The sequence below is a fragment of the Parasteatoda tepidariorum genome, chromosome 5 (genome assembly GCF_982258835.1).
Source record: "Parasteatoda tepidariorum strain Cologne lab strain chromosome 5, Ptep-v5.0, whole genome shotgun sequence".
Lineage (NCBI taxonomy): Eukaryota > Metazoa > Arthropoda > Arachnida > Araneae > Theridiidae > Parasteatoda > Parasteatoda tepidariorum.
In genome coordinates, this window is record NC_141759.1 from 78,776,081 (window position 1) to 78,789,079 (window position 12,999).

Here is a 12,999-nt window from a genome sequence, read left to right on the forward strand (position 1 = left end):
TGCCAATAAACTTTGAAATTCTTTTGCCAGCAAACTTGTCTCCTGATTCTTAAGTCCGAAACCTTACCAAGTCATTTGGATGAAGTCAGTTTAGGCAAAGCTCTTTGGGATTTCTGAAAAGGGATTTTTTTTCTTTACAAGATACCCTATGCTCAATCCCCAACCTGGAGGACCAGGATGTTCCTCTTAGCCTGGTGTCTTCCTTTTGACCTGTCTGGTTTGGGTGACCCTGCCAAGAACCAAAGCTTTCAGAATCAACAACACACAGTAATCAGAACACCACGATAAGCTGGGAACACCGTCATTGAAGATGAATATAACTACAAAACGGATTTAATTATTTGAGATATTAATCAAAACTATTATAGTTAATTTTTTCTTACAGAGCTGTGGAAATACTAAAGAAAAGAAACAAACTGCATTATTAAACAAAAAAATTACATATATAAAACCATTAAGAAATAAACTAACCTGGTTTTGGGTTTAAAGCATCGCAGTTGGCATTGAAGAGAGTGATGAAGTTCTTGTGACGACGAATTAAAGCCTAAAATTTTTAAATATGTTTGATTTATAAGTATTAAAGGAAAACAAAACATTAAATATCTGAGTTTATAACAAAAGAAATTTAGAACAAAATTTTTTGTTTTGTTTAAAATTTTAAAAATTATTAAGAAAGCAAGTATACTATAAGTGGTGATTAAAGCAAGTTGCATGCATGCAAATATTCAAAACAACACACAGAAATATCAGTTATCAGAAATAATCAGCTTCTTTATAAGATACCAAGAAAAAATAAAGAGATCAACAATCCTAATAACATAAATCTATTTTAATTATTTAAATATTTCATGCATTACAGATTGATATGCATATTGCAGAAAACTGGGTTCATACTTAATTTCTGGGGAAAACAATTCCTGAGTTTTTTTCTGATTATCTATAGCAACAACAGCTTTCCATAATTCCTGAGTTTTTCAGGTTTTTAACAAAATTTTTCAGTTTTTAGAATATTCCTTTTCTAAATTTTTTTTAAGCTTATTTTCCACTTGGATTTTTTAATCTCACCCTACGAGTCTTGATATATGATTGCCAGTAAACACAAATTTGCTCAGTTTCACCACATTATGTAAAATGTTAAGGAAACAATGAATCTTGACATTCTGGACAAATCCTTTTAATGCTACAGAATTTTTTTTTGTTCATTGAGCTAAAGTTTAAATCATAATTTAATCCACTGATTCAAAGAGACAAAATTTTATAATAAAAAATAATGGTAATATAGTAGACATGATACAATTTGATAAGTGATGTATATTATAAATATTTTTGCTAATATAGATAAACTCAAGAAAAAAAGATTGCTTTAAGGTAAAAGAATCAGATATTCTTAAATTATTTTAAGTCTTTTTAAAGTAGACATTTTAATGGATATTTATAAACCTAAATTATAAGAAATTAAAGTGTTAAACTATCATAAAATTTTTTTTAGAAGAAATATTCTCAGAAGAAATATAAAATATTCTCAATGATATTAATCAGTTCAACACACCTGTCTATCTCCGTTTACAGGTAGTTTGTGTTCCCTTAATCTCATTTTAATTTCTTTGTCTGTGAGAAGATGATATACCAGTTTAGGCAATGTTTTGCGCCTATAAAAGCAGAAGCAACAATCAATATTTTTCACAAAATTACATAAGTATAAACTGAAAAAAAAAACAAAAAAACAACAACAACATAGTTTTCTTTTTACCTGCCATCATCAAATTGCTGCTTTAAACAGCTGTCTAAGTGAGCATTTATAGTAAGACCAAGGACAGCATTATAACAAACAGGACAGGTAACTAAAAAAACAAAGTTCATGTTTATAATAAATAACAATGGAAACTTATAGGTGATTCTACAAAACTTAACAATATCATGTACAAACATAATATCACAAGATTGTCTGAAATAGAAAGTATAGGACATATTGAGCTACAGCCAATGATAAAAATGTCACCATAAATTTTTTTCTTCCAAATATTATAAAGACAATGGTAAGTGATGTTTGCTAGCTTACAGCTAATAAGTTTTCGGCACATGATAATATAATTATTTCAAAACACGATGATTTATTTTGCTGACAAGATCATTTTGCTGACAAGATTATTTTGCTGACTAGATTATTTTGCTGACATGATCAATTTGCCAATATGAACAAATCAAGTTTTAATTTTATAAATTTTTTAAAATTAGTTACTCAAGATTTTTTGCAATTTGTATTATTTTTTAAAAAAAATATTTAAAGTACATTAACAATTACTTACTCAAAATGTGGTTATTATTGAGATCTGGGGACACAATTATTAAATATTTGTACTGTAGAGATTACACAAGTTTGAAGTGGAGTGCATATCAACTTTAATTTTTGATTGAAAAAATATTACCAAACACCAAAATTAGTGCTAGTGCAAAAAAAGTGCTAGTTTAAAATTTTATTTAAAAAAAAAATGGGAAAATTTTTATTATTTAAAAAACAAATAATTTTTTTGAAAATAATTTTTCCAACAGTTTTGGGGTAGCCTGTTTGAAAACACTTAATCAAATCCCCTGGTAATAGCTCTACACATAATTTATTAACATTATGCACAATTTATTAGTTTGTTATTTTATTTATAATAGTCATTTAAAATTTAGCTATTATAATCATAATTTCTTGAGCCTTCTTTATACACTTAACAAACCCTTTTGGGTAGACAAACCACAGCTTGAAGAAAAACGGTTTATAGTGTATTGGTTTTTACTTTTATATTACATATTTGCATCGGTTACAAATATATGATTCTAATTACATAAATAAAAATAGCAATAATTAGGAAAAGGTTGAAGTTAATAATTAAGCTAATAAATTTAAGAAAAGTTTTTTTTTAATTGCAAATTAAAATTTATATACAATGGAAAATACAGAAATATAAAACTACATTATTAATGTTAACAAAGTAATTAGAATTAAAATAAGTTATAGCCAATAGTTTATATCAGTTATAGATTATAAATAGTTTTGGTTCCAACCATACACTATCTAAAATAGATGTTCGTTACAATGTAACCAAGATAAAAACCACTATTAACAAACGTTTTCTTGCAATGAAGCCTTACATATCATAATATAAACAATTGTTTCCCAACCAGTGGTATGAGATGATAGGAGTGTAAGGCAAATTTTAAAAGAATAACAAAAAATCAAAATAATCAAATAATAAATTATAAGTAGGATTATAAAAAGTTATAAACAGAACAGTAGCCAGGTTTTTTAATTTACATGTATCACCCTTAAACCAAATTATTTGTCAGAACAATTCTTTTCAATTAATAATTGCTTCCCCAGATCCCAGTATTAACAAAACTTTTGAATTAGCAAGTGATTCAATAACATATTTATAATTATTGCAAAATAATGCCCTATAAATAACAAACAGTTTCAATAGGTTTCCCAGCGTAAAAAACTTGTACGATTAATAAAGAAAATTTGTCAGGAAGTATTAATCAAAATTAAAGTCAGCATGTCAGTGAAATTATTGTTTAATGAAATAATGTTGTTGAACAATAATTTCATTGACATCAAAGTGATCTTGATTCTGTTGGCGATATGAGCTTTTGACGAAATGATAGTGTCAGCAAAATGATCTTTGATGAAGTGATTGTCAGCGAAATAAGTCGATCCCGGCTAGTTATTACATATTTTATTTGTATTATTTTTTTAGGCATCTAAGATTTTCTTTTAATTTTCAACTTTGGAAAAAAACAAAAAAATTTAAGTTACTTATTAAAACAAAATGATTATGAGTTTCTTTCAGAAAAATCCAATTATTATGTGTCAATTTCACTTACGTTAAGATAAGCAAAAAAAGTTGTATAAAAAAGATTATAAAAAAATAGGTAGCAAGAAAAACATAATGAAAAATATTTTTTTCCCAATACATCTTTAAAATGGTATGTGAAAACTTTACCTTCATCAAAATCTGGTTCCTTTTTTATAGAAATGTGCATAGAATCTGTAAGTGCACCTTTGTCATCAGGTATTTCAATTTTCTAAAATGTTACAAAAGTAATATTATGCATTATTATTTGCTTGTTAGGTTTTGCATCCAAAAATAATAAACTAGGAAAATGGCATTAATAAATGATTGCTTATTAATTAAGCAGGTAGAGAAGATACAATTACAAAATATGGGACAAAAATTTTTTAAAATCATAGTACAATAAAGCATGGAAAATATTTCAGGAGACTGATGATAATCCACGTCTAAGTGAAAAGATGTATAACTGATAATTAAACAAACTAATAGAACTTATTGTAAAAATAATAATTTTGATAATGTAATAGCATTGTTAATCTAGCATTTAATATTATTCATGTAGAAAATAATAGAAGAAATTGTATTTAATACCAAAAATAAAACACTTATTACGAAAGTGAAAAAAAATCATAGCTTTAATTCACATCTTGAATACACAAATGTGCACAAATCATAGAGGAGAAAAATTCCTTTCAAAAACCCATTAAGAGTTTCTCAAATCCAAGACAAATATTTATGAATTTAAACAAAATTAAATATAACTAAAAAAATAAAAAGAAGATGGGGGAATAAAACAATGTATAACCAACAATTTATGTTTCTTCTGTTGCATAAATTAACTATTTTAATATTCAGAGATGCCAACTTGTTCCTGATAGCAAATATATATTTTAAAGTGGTAGTTTATCAATTGTGATTCTTGGTTTAATAAATTCAATTTAGTAAATTTTTATTCACCACTATTTCTAAATAATTCGTAGGCTTATATAATTCACCACTTTATAGTACTTTAGTCATGCTATACCTTTTAAAAAGCAAGCAAAAATAGTCAAATATTTGCAAAATTTAGTTTGCAGTTATTTACCGTTTTTTTTAAAAATTATTATTGTGTCCGGAGCAGTTGGCATCTCTGAATATTGCACAGATTAAGAATGAATTGGGACTGAAATGAAATGACAAATTAATAAAAGAGACATAGAAATAAATAAATAAGAAACAGTGCTTCACTGAACAACTAGCAATCACATAAACTCTACATTATCATAATTGCAAACCTCCATTTTTAAAAAAAAAATTCATAAGAAATTATTTAAAATACAGAAAATTTTAATGTTTTCAATTTTTATTCTTTATTTAAAAAATCAGCAGTACAGTTATTGGAATATTGTACCTACATATTCAATTTAGTTTTTTAATACAATTAATCTAATAAATTTGAAATAGAAGAAAACTATGTTTTTTTGGCACTATAAAATGCTTAACACCTCATATTTTACACTACTTAAGCAAACTGAAGTGCAATGAAAATTCAAGACAACATTGTCTGATGCAGGCAAAGAGCCTATTCTCACACTTCTATTCATATGTGAATAAGAAGGTGCAAAATTTTTAAGTTTCAAATTGTAGAAGATTAAAGTTTCCATGCGGAAAGGCAAAAATGGAGCATAAGCAAAAAAAAATTGGTAACTATTCATTGCGCATTCAACACAATAAAAAAAAGTTTTTTTTTTCCAACAAAAATTATCTAGAACTATTAAAATTTAAGAAATTTTTATTTAATTTATGCAATGCTAATCTTAGAAAGGAAACAATGTACAAATTAGTTTTTCTGTTGTTTATGTGAAACCTTTAACTTATTATAAACTGTGTGTGATAAAAGTCATAGAATTTCCTCATAATGATGCTTTTAATCAGATTTCCTCTTTAATCAATTTTTTCTTCTGACGAATTCATTCTAGGAAATGGGTAATATATGTACCTAATTTACACAACTGTAATCTATAACATCACTTTCACAAATGATGATAAGATTTGTTTCACAAATGTTTGCATATAAAAACACAAGATTACATCATATGATACAAAAGTGACCAATTAGACAATTAGAACCTGGCAATATGGTAAAATTACAGATTTGACATGCTAAAGCTGAAACCTTATTGATGAAGTCACAAAATTATTGGAACCGCAGACATCACGATCCACAATGTGCTGTTGTGGGAATCCTTAGCTTATTTCAAAAAACCTTGTTTTGAAGATAATTGAAATCATTTTAAAAATTAATGCTTTGATAATTAAAAAAAGGTAATATAAGAACTGAATTGCTATCTTACTACACGGGGCGTGAAAGGCTCATCGGTGCTTGTACTAGTGCTCTGTGAAAGCATTGAGCTAGTTGATTGAGAGTCTGAAGAGGATTCTTTCACATAAGGAGAACAAGCTGGTAAATCAGGAGTCTTCAACACATGTGCTTTCTCATCATCAACTCCTCTGAAAATGCAAAAACCCTTTACTTTTTTCTTAATTGTACGTAAAAATGGTATAATTTATGTTTTGAGAGCAGCAATCTGCAATGCAACAACATTTGTCGTAAATGTTGCCCTATGTTTTTACAGGATACAATTTTTAATAATGCCAAAATGCGACGCCCGGTGGCTGAGTGGTAGAGCTTTGCGCTCCCGTGCCACAGGTCCACAGATCCTCGGGCCGGGCAAGGTTGACTCAGCTTTTCCTCCCTTCAGTGGTTTGGGAACAAACACTGGGGGTTCCGTGTTCGGTTGACCACCTGACCGGAACATCTGCTCCTGCACTCCAGAGTCCAAGGTCGAGAAAACTGAGATGGGTACAGCAGGCCTTGGCCCTCTGTGGGCTGTCGTGCCACTGAGTTTAGTTTAATGTTAAAATGCAAAATGAAATCTCTGATGCTTCATAAGTTACAATGTTTTAAAAATTATGAAATAAGAGGATTCAATTGAATGTAAAGTTTACAGAGATGCCAACTGTCTTAAAAAAAGAACAGTACAAAACTATAAACTACAATTTGCAGATTTTTGGTTAATTTTGCTCATTTCTTAAAAGGTTTAAAACAGTTTAACTATTACAACATTACACATCATATAAGCCTTTGGATTGCTTAAAAGTAGTGGTGAGTAAAAACACTATAAATCGAATTTAGAATTTATGGAGTGTGTTTGTGGAAGTTCTGAAAGAAATTTTCCTGCATTTATATAATAGTTCATTTCCTGATTACAGTAGAGTCCCGATTATCCGAGTTTCCGCTTTAACCGAGCTACCAAATATTTCAAGCATTTTTTCTAGTTATTTTTAAAAAAACCGCTGAAAAATAAATCTGAATTTTATCTTTCAAACACTCAGAAAAACAAAATCCAACAACTTGGTCTGATGAAATTATCGTTAATATCGTCAATAATGATAACGAATCTAGCGAAGATGATGAAGACAGTGATTATTAAAATCAACATATAAAAATCTCTCATACAGATGAACTAAAAGCTATCGAATGTACTATTGAATACATAGAACAACAAAAAGAGGCGACACCAGCCTTCCTGTTATCCCTGAAAAAAGCGAAACATTACTACAGAAAAGAGCCAAAGTTACGTAGAACCAAAAACGATTAAGGACTTTTTTTAAGTAAAAACTATTTAATTCTCGTAAAGTATGCTTTTTAAATGTTTTTAAGTAAGCTTTTTAATTATAATATGAATTGTATGTGGTATACTCGTATACTTTTTGTATTTCTTAAATATATTACCTTTATACCTTTTTTTTTCTACCCGTTTTTATACTCTTCGCTTTAACCGAGTTTTTCACTTATCCGAATTTGTTGCGGTATCCATTAAATCGGATAATCGGGACTCTACTGTATTTCTAATTTCACGAATTAGTAAAATATTGAATGATATAAAACAATTAATATAATTTTGCATCAATTAATTTTATTTACACATAATAAAAAACCAATTTTTTTCTACTGATTCATTTTATGCAATTTATATACTAACATATTACATAATATAAATACATGCCAATTCCTTTGTACAAAAAAAAGACATTTTTTTCTTTTTGGCTTAAATGCATTATTTTTATTACATAATGCGTACTAACAAACAGGGAAATATTTTCACTTAAGAATGGAATATTTTTTACATATATTTTAATACACTTATAATTCTTTTCATAAATTTCTATGTATTGCCTAAAACATGCACTAATTATTAGAATACAGGAAATCAAATTAACAGTTTTATATTAATATCCAGAAAAAAATAAAGTAACTGATTGTGAGATGTTCAAAAAGTGGGTAGTCCTTGAAAGTGATATTCATATTCAGTTCTGAATGTTTTTTAAGCTAATGGTTTCAACAGTAAATTTGATTAAAACCACAACAATTAAAATAATATTCGAGTAGAAAAAGTTAAATAAAATGTCAAAAGACTTAAGTTACCTAAATTTCTTATACAGTCGTAAAATTTCATCAACTAGTCGATTATTTTGAAGTTCAGGCTCCGCGGCATCCTGGTCAAAAAGAAAAATATTTTATGTGAAAACAATTAACAAATAAAAACACAAAAAATATAATATTCTTATCTGAAAATTTATTTTAATAACGAGTCAGAATATTTTCTTTAAACTTGTAGAATGATGAATATTATTATTTAATACACAAAAACATCAAGTGAAAAGATACAGAGAATTGAAGAATTCAGATGACAAAAATATAAAAGCTAGGACAGAAAAAAAAACTATCGAATTTATCAAAATCACCAAAGTTAAGCTTGTTCTGCATTTAACATATATATGAATTTTCCATTTATTCAAGAATTATTTTGAGGCAAAAAAACATAAACCATTGTACAATTGCAACCGCAAATTATTACTATCCATTACTGATAAGTGAACATCGAACAGTGATCACAAATTAGAGAAAGCTTATAAATAATAAACATGGTTAAAAATACTACAAGAATCACAATTCTACAATTTTAACTAAATTTAACAAGAATTTAAAATTTGATTTCAAAATGTTAACAGTTGTTCCATAATGTTAACTGTTGCTTACAATCATAAATATTAAATATGATAATAAAAATAAAGAAAATACCTGGAAACAAGTTGGACATTGTGACTTATATGTCATATATCGCCTTATGCAAACTGAACAATCTGAAATTAAATAGAATCTTTTAATACAATATAGAAATAACATTCCAAGAAAAATAAGAGCTTTTTCTAAATTTTTTAAATGTCTCTTTGAATCATTGCAGTTTTATCCCTAAAAGAAATTAATCACCAACAAAATTATTGCCTTTCCAACGAATAGCTAAAACATTAATATATTCCAACTAGCTGAGCCCTCAAATTTAACTGGAAGTCTTTTTTTCTGATGAAAATGCAAGTTTAAATTGCTTCCAGAACATTACAAGCAGAATTTATTTCAATATCATTTCCAAACAGAATTTATTGTCAATCAAAATTCTGACAACTTTTCTGTGCATTTAAAAACAAAAGTTTTAAATAGAGTTCTGTATTGGTTTACAATATAAGTTGTAAAGGTTTTTTGACCATTACAAGCAGAATTCGTTGCAGTTTTATCTCGAAAGGGAATTAATCACCAACAAAATTGTTGTCTATCCAACGAATAGCTAAAAAATTCATATTTCAATTGGAGCTTTTTAATGCCCGACATATAATAGGTTTTATTTGTTACCTGACTGCTACTGGCAGAATTTATATTAAAATAGAATTTATTGTCAATTAAAATTTTAATCGTTTTGTGATGAGCTATAGTGCATAAACTTATAAGTGACAATTAAGTTTTTACAAGCTACAGTACCCTTCCATATTATTAGGGACACTTAAAATTTCTAAAAAATTGTCCTTTTTCAAAGTGTCATAACTTTTTCAAAAATGAATCAATTTTCATAAAAATTTCAGGATATCATGTTCAGGTCTTCTACTTGCACCTAAAAATTAGTAATTTAATTTATCTCAATTGTTTGCATAAATTTGCTCATTTGAACAAAGCAAGTTTTTTTTGAAAAAAAATGTCATGTTAGACAAGGTGCTACTTTGTGACAAAATTGTTTACATAAAAATCATTATTTACACATTAAAGTACAAGTCGTTACCTTTAAAACGCGCTAAAGTAAATGACTTTACGATTTTTTTTGCCCGAGATATGAGATTTTGAATTCGAATTCACAACATTAAATAGTGAAAATTTTGACGTTTATAAATAAAACCAATTATTTATACTTTCGAGTATAAATATAAAAATTTTATTATATATGTAATTTATTATATAATTTGAATAAACAATTCAAATTTATTATAAAATTTTGATATCAATTTCATTCAATTCAATTGAAATCTAATTTTCACAAAAAATACTGCCACAACTCACTTTTCACTATAAATGACAAGAAAGTTTCAACATCTCATATTTCAGTCAAAAAAAATCTTAAAATCATTTACATTAGCGGGTTTTAAAGGCAACGACTAGTACTTTAATGTGTAAGTAATTAATTTTATTAAAAAAATTTTGTCACAAAGTAGCAACTTGTCAAACTTGACATTTTTTTTAAAAAAAAACTTGCTTTGTTCAAATGGGCAAATTTTTTACAAACAATTGAGATAAATTAAATTAGTAATTTTTAGGTGAAAGTAGAAGATGATATCCTGAAATTTTTATAAAAATTGATCCATTTTTGAAAAAGTTATGACACTTTGAAAAATGACAATTTTGTAGAAATTTTAAGTGTCCCTAATAATATGGAAGGGTACTGTACAATTGATTTTTCAATATTGCAAGCAAAATATATTGTAATTTTGTCACTATGTGAAAAATTTTACCACTTTCTGATGTAAACAAGGGTACAGACACAAAACCTAACCAGACAACCTCCCTAATACAGTTCTATCACCACTGAAAACATCTTTTGAAAGTGATGTGCTCAAAGATTTTCATTTTCTGTCTGGCAAAACAAGAATTATTTTTCCCCTCTTAGTCTACTTAAAAATGTATTTTTTAAATAAGTACTTCATTATAAAATGCATATTTAAGTACCTAAAAACTTTCAAGTGCTAAGAGAAAATTCTTCCATCAAAATGTCATAAACATATGATAGACAATCATATTTTTAAGTTTAATATACTTAATAGTACTAAGTACTTTATTTATGTCATACTTGAGATGCATAATGGGCTATTAGCGATAGTCTGGAAAACACCCTGAGGATGATCCGGAGACATGCCATCACTATTATGATTCTCTGTAAAAGGTGCCTCCATTTTTGTTGTCGAATGACCTTTGTGCAATTTTGAGCATTTTATGGTAAACCAATACTACACACTCTGGATCCTTTTGCTGGTTGATCAAAGTAGTCACCCACCTGCTCTTTGATTGATGCCGGTAATGGTTGACATTGTGTATCAGCCCATTGTGGGACTTCAAGTATATTTTACATTTGTAATTAGATAAAAGTATTAGTATCTGCAAAGGCTAATAGAACAAAGGTGCATCTATTAAATTCTTATAATTAAAATTAATTTAAAAATATATATAGTACCTTGCAACAAAATAATAGTCTAGTTTTGGGTACTTTCAAAAAATGTAAGCGATAGGCTAAAAGTATCATAGAACTGGACATACTGGAAATGTTAAACTTATAACCACCAATTGGCAAGTCACGAAATATATATTTTTTCTTTAATTTATCAAGCAACAACTGAGTAATTTCATACGCTAGATAGCTACATACAATTCAAGCTTTCTTCCTCTGTGAGAGTTTCTCGAATGTTATGGCTTAGTTCTTGCTAAAGTATAGCAGAATTTTTGTTTAGGATTCTGAGCTAAACTGGTCGCTAGTGCTTTATTTATGTAGTTTTTCACTTTACACTAAATATAATTTTATTCCACAAGTTCCAAGTAATAGCACAAAGGCAGTTAACAGAGTCATAGGTATTTTCACACATTAGTCATAGTGAAAACTTTTTTATTTTCAAGTCAAAATTATTTAACATAAACTTTAAAAAAAAGGGGGATTTTTCTGTATTGTGATCTGGTGAGCAAACTATGATCACAAAAACGAAGTTCAAACTTGTAAATTAACAATAGCAACAAAAAAAAACATGTCAAGGTTTGCCCAGGAAGGGGCCTATAAGTTGTACCCTTTGAGTTGCTTCCCTTCTGTGATTTTTTTTATAGTTTCTTGCAGGGAGCTGCCTGCTAGTTGCCTAGAATTTATTCTATTGCAGATCATGTTTCAGAAATATTCTCAAAAATACCATCTTTTTTGTAAACAATACAGTCTGATTGTACTTGTTGCCTATCAAGTTGAAGCTCAAATTTACAAGAGGTATATATCACAGCCTGTGCATATTACAGACATCTAAATTAATTCACATATAGTAAATTTAAAATGCAGATTAACTATAGAAAAGTTAAAGATTTAAAGTAGGTTGCATCTGTCTCTTAATTTGTCAATTTTTTTACGTATTTGTAGAAAACAGGGAAAATGAGTTAAAAATGAAATTTTTTAGAGTGATAGAAATAATAGGAACATAGAAGATGCTATTGTGATTAAAAGCTTTAAGTTGCAGTGCCTAATTCAAGAGGTACCCTGTTCCACACTCTAAGAAAAATATTTCTATTTCTGACTTACAGTTGTGATTGCATTTAGTCATCATACAGCTGTTAAAATAATCGTCGCAAATTCGGCAACGAAGAGCATCATCCAAAGGCTGTAATAAAAGATAAATTTAATTAAGTAATTGTGGCTTATTATTTTGAAAAAAAAAAAGTAATAGGAAACATTAAGAAATATATTCGCCTACCTTCAACATTTTATAATTTAGAATAATATTATCATCAGAAAATGTATTTAAGCAACTTGTAGATGGTTCAATGCATTGGGCAGCAGCCATTTTGATATGAATTATAGAAATTTTAAGCTCTTTTTGTTTAAATAATTATATCAAAGAATATATATTAGAGATTTTTGTTTTGTTTACATCGAATTAAATTGTTTTCTTTTCAGTTCAATTTTATAGTCGATGCCAAAAATTGTTTAAGAAAAGGTATTTGAGTTGAATGATCCGCAGTTGCCAAAAGACTTGATCCATTAAGGGTTATTCT

General features: G+C 27.6%; 1 protein-coding gene across 2 annotated transcripts in view; it reads right to left on the bottom strand.

Moving 5' to 3' along the window:
* Window positions 1–12,999, bottom strand: part of LOC107450872 (E3 ubiquitin-protein ligase RAD18) — a 36,067-nt gene extending 23,068 nt beyond the window's left edge. Inside the window, exons 1-9 of one of the 2 annotated variants that reach the window (XM_087164370.1) lie at window positions 12,699–12,999; window positions 12,527–12,605; window positions 8,965–9,026; window positions 8,308–8,378; window positions 6,173–6,329; window positions 3,990–4,071; window positions 1,751–1,841; window positions 1,550–1,649; window positions 472–544 (exon numbers count right to left, since the gene is read on the bottom strand). In XM_087164370.1, coding sequence (XP_087020496.1) covers window positions 472–544; window positions 1,550–1,649; window positions 1,751–1,841; window positions 3,990–4,071; window positions 6,173–6,329; window positions 8,308–8,378; window positions 8,965–9,026; window positions 12,527–12,605; window positions 12,699–12,788 — 805 coding nt within the window. In that variant the 5' untranslated portion in view covers window positions 12,789–12,999. The remainder of the gene's footprint in view (window positions 1–471; window positions 545–1,549; window positions 1,650–1,750; window positions 1,842–3,989; window positions 4,072–6,172; window positions 6,330–8,307; window positions 8,379–8,964; window positions 9,027–12,526; window positions 12,606–12,698) is intronic. The other variant, XM_087164369.1, reaches the window with a different exon arrangement.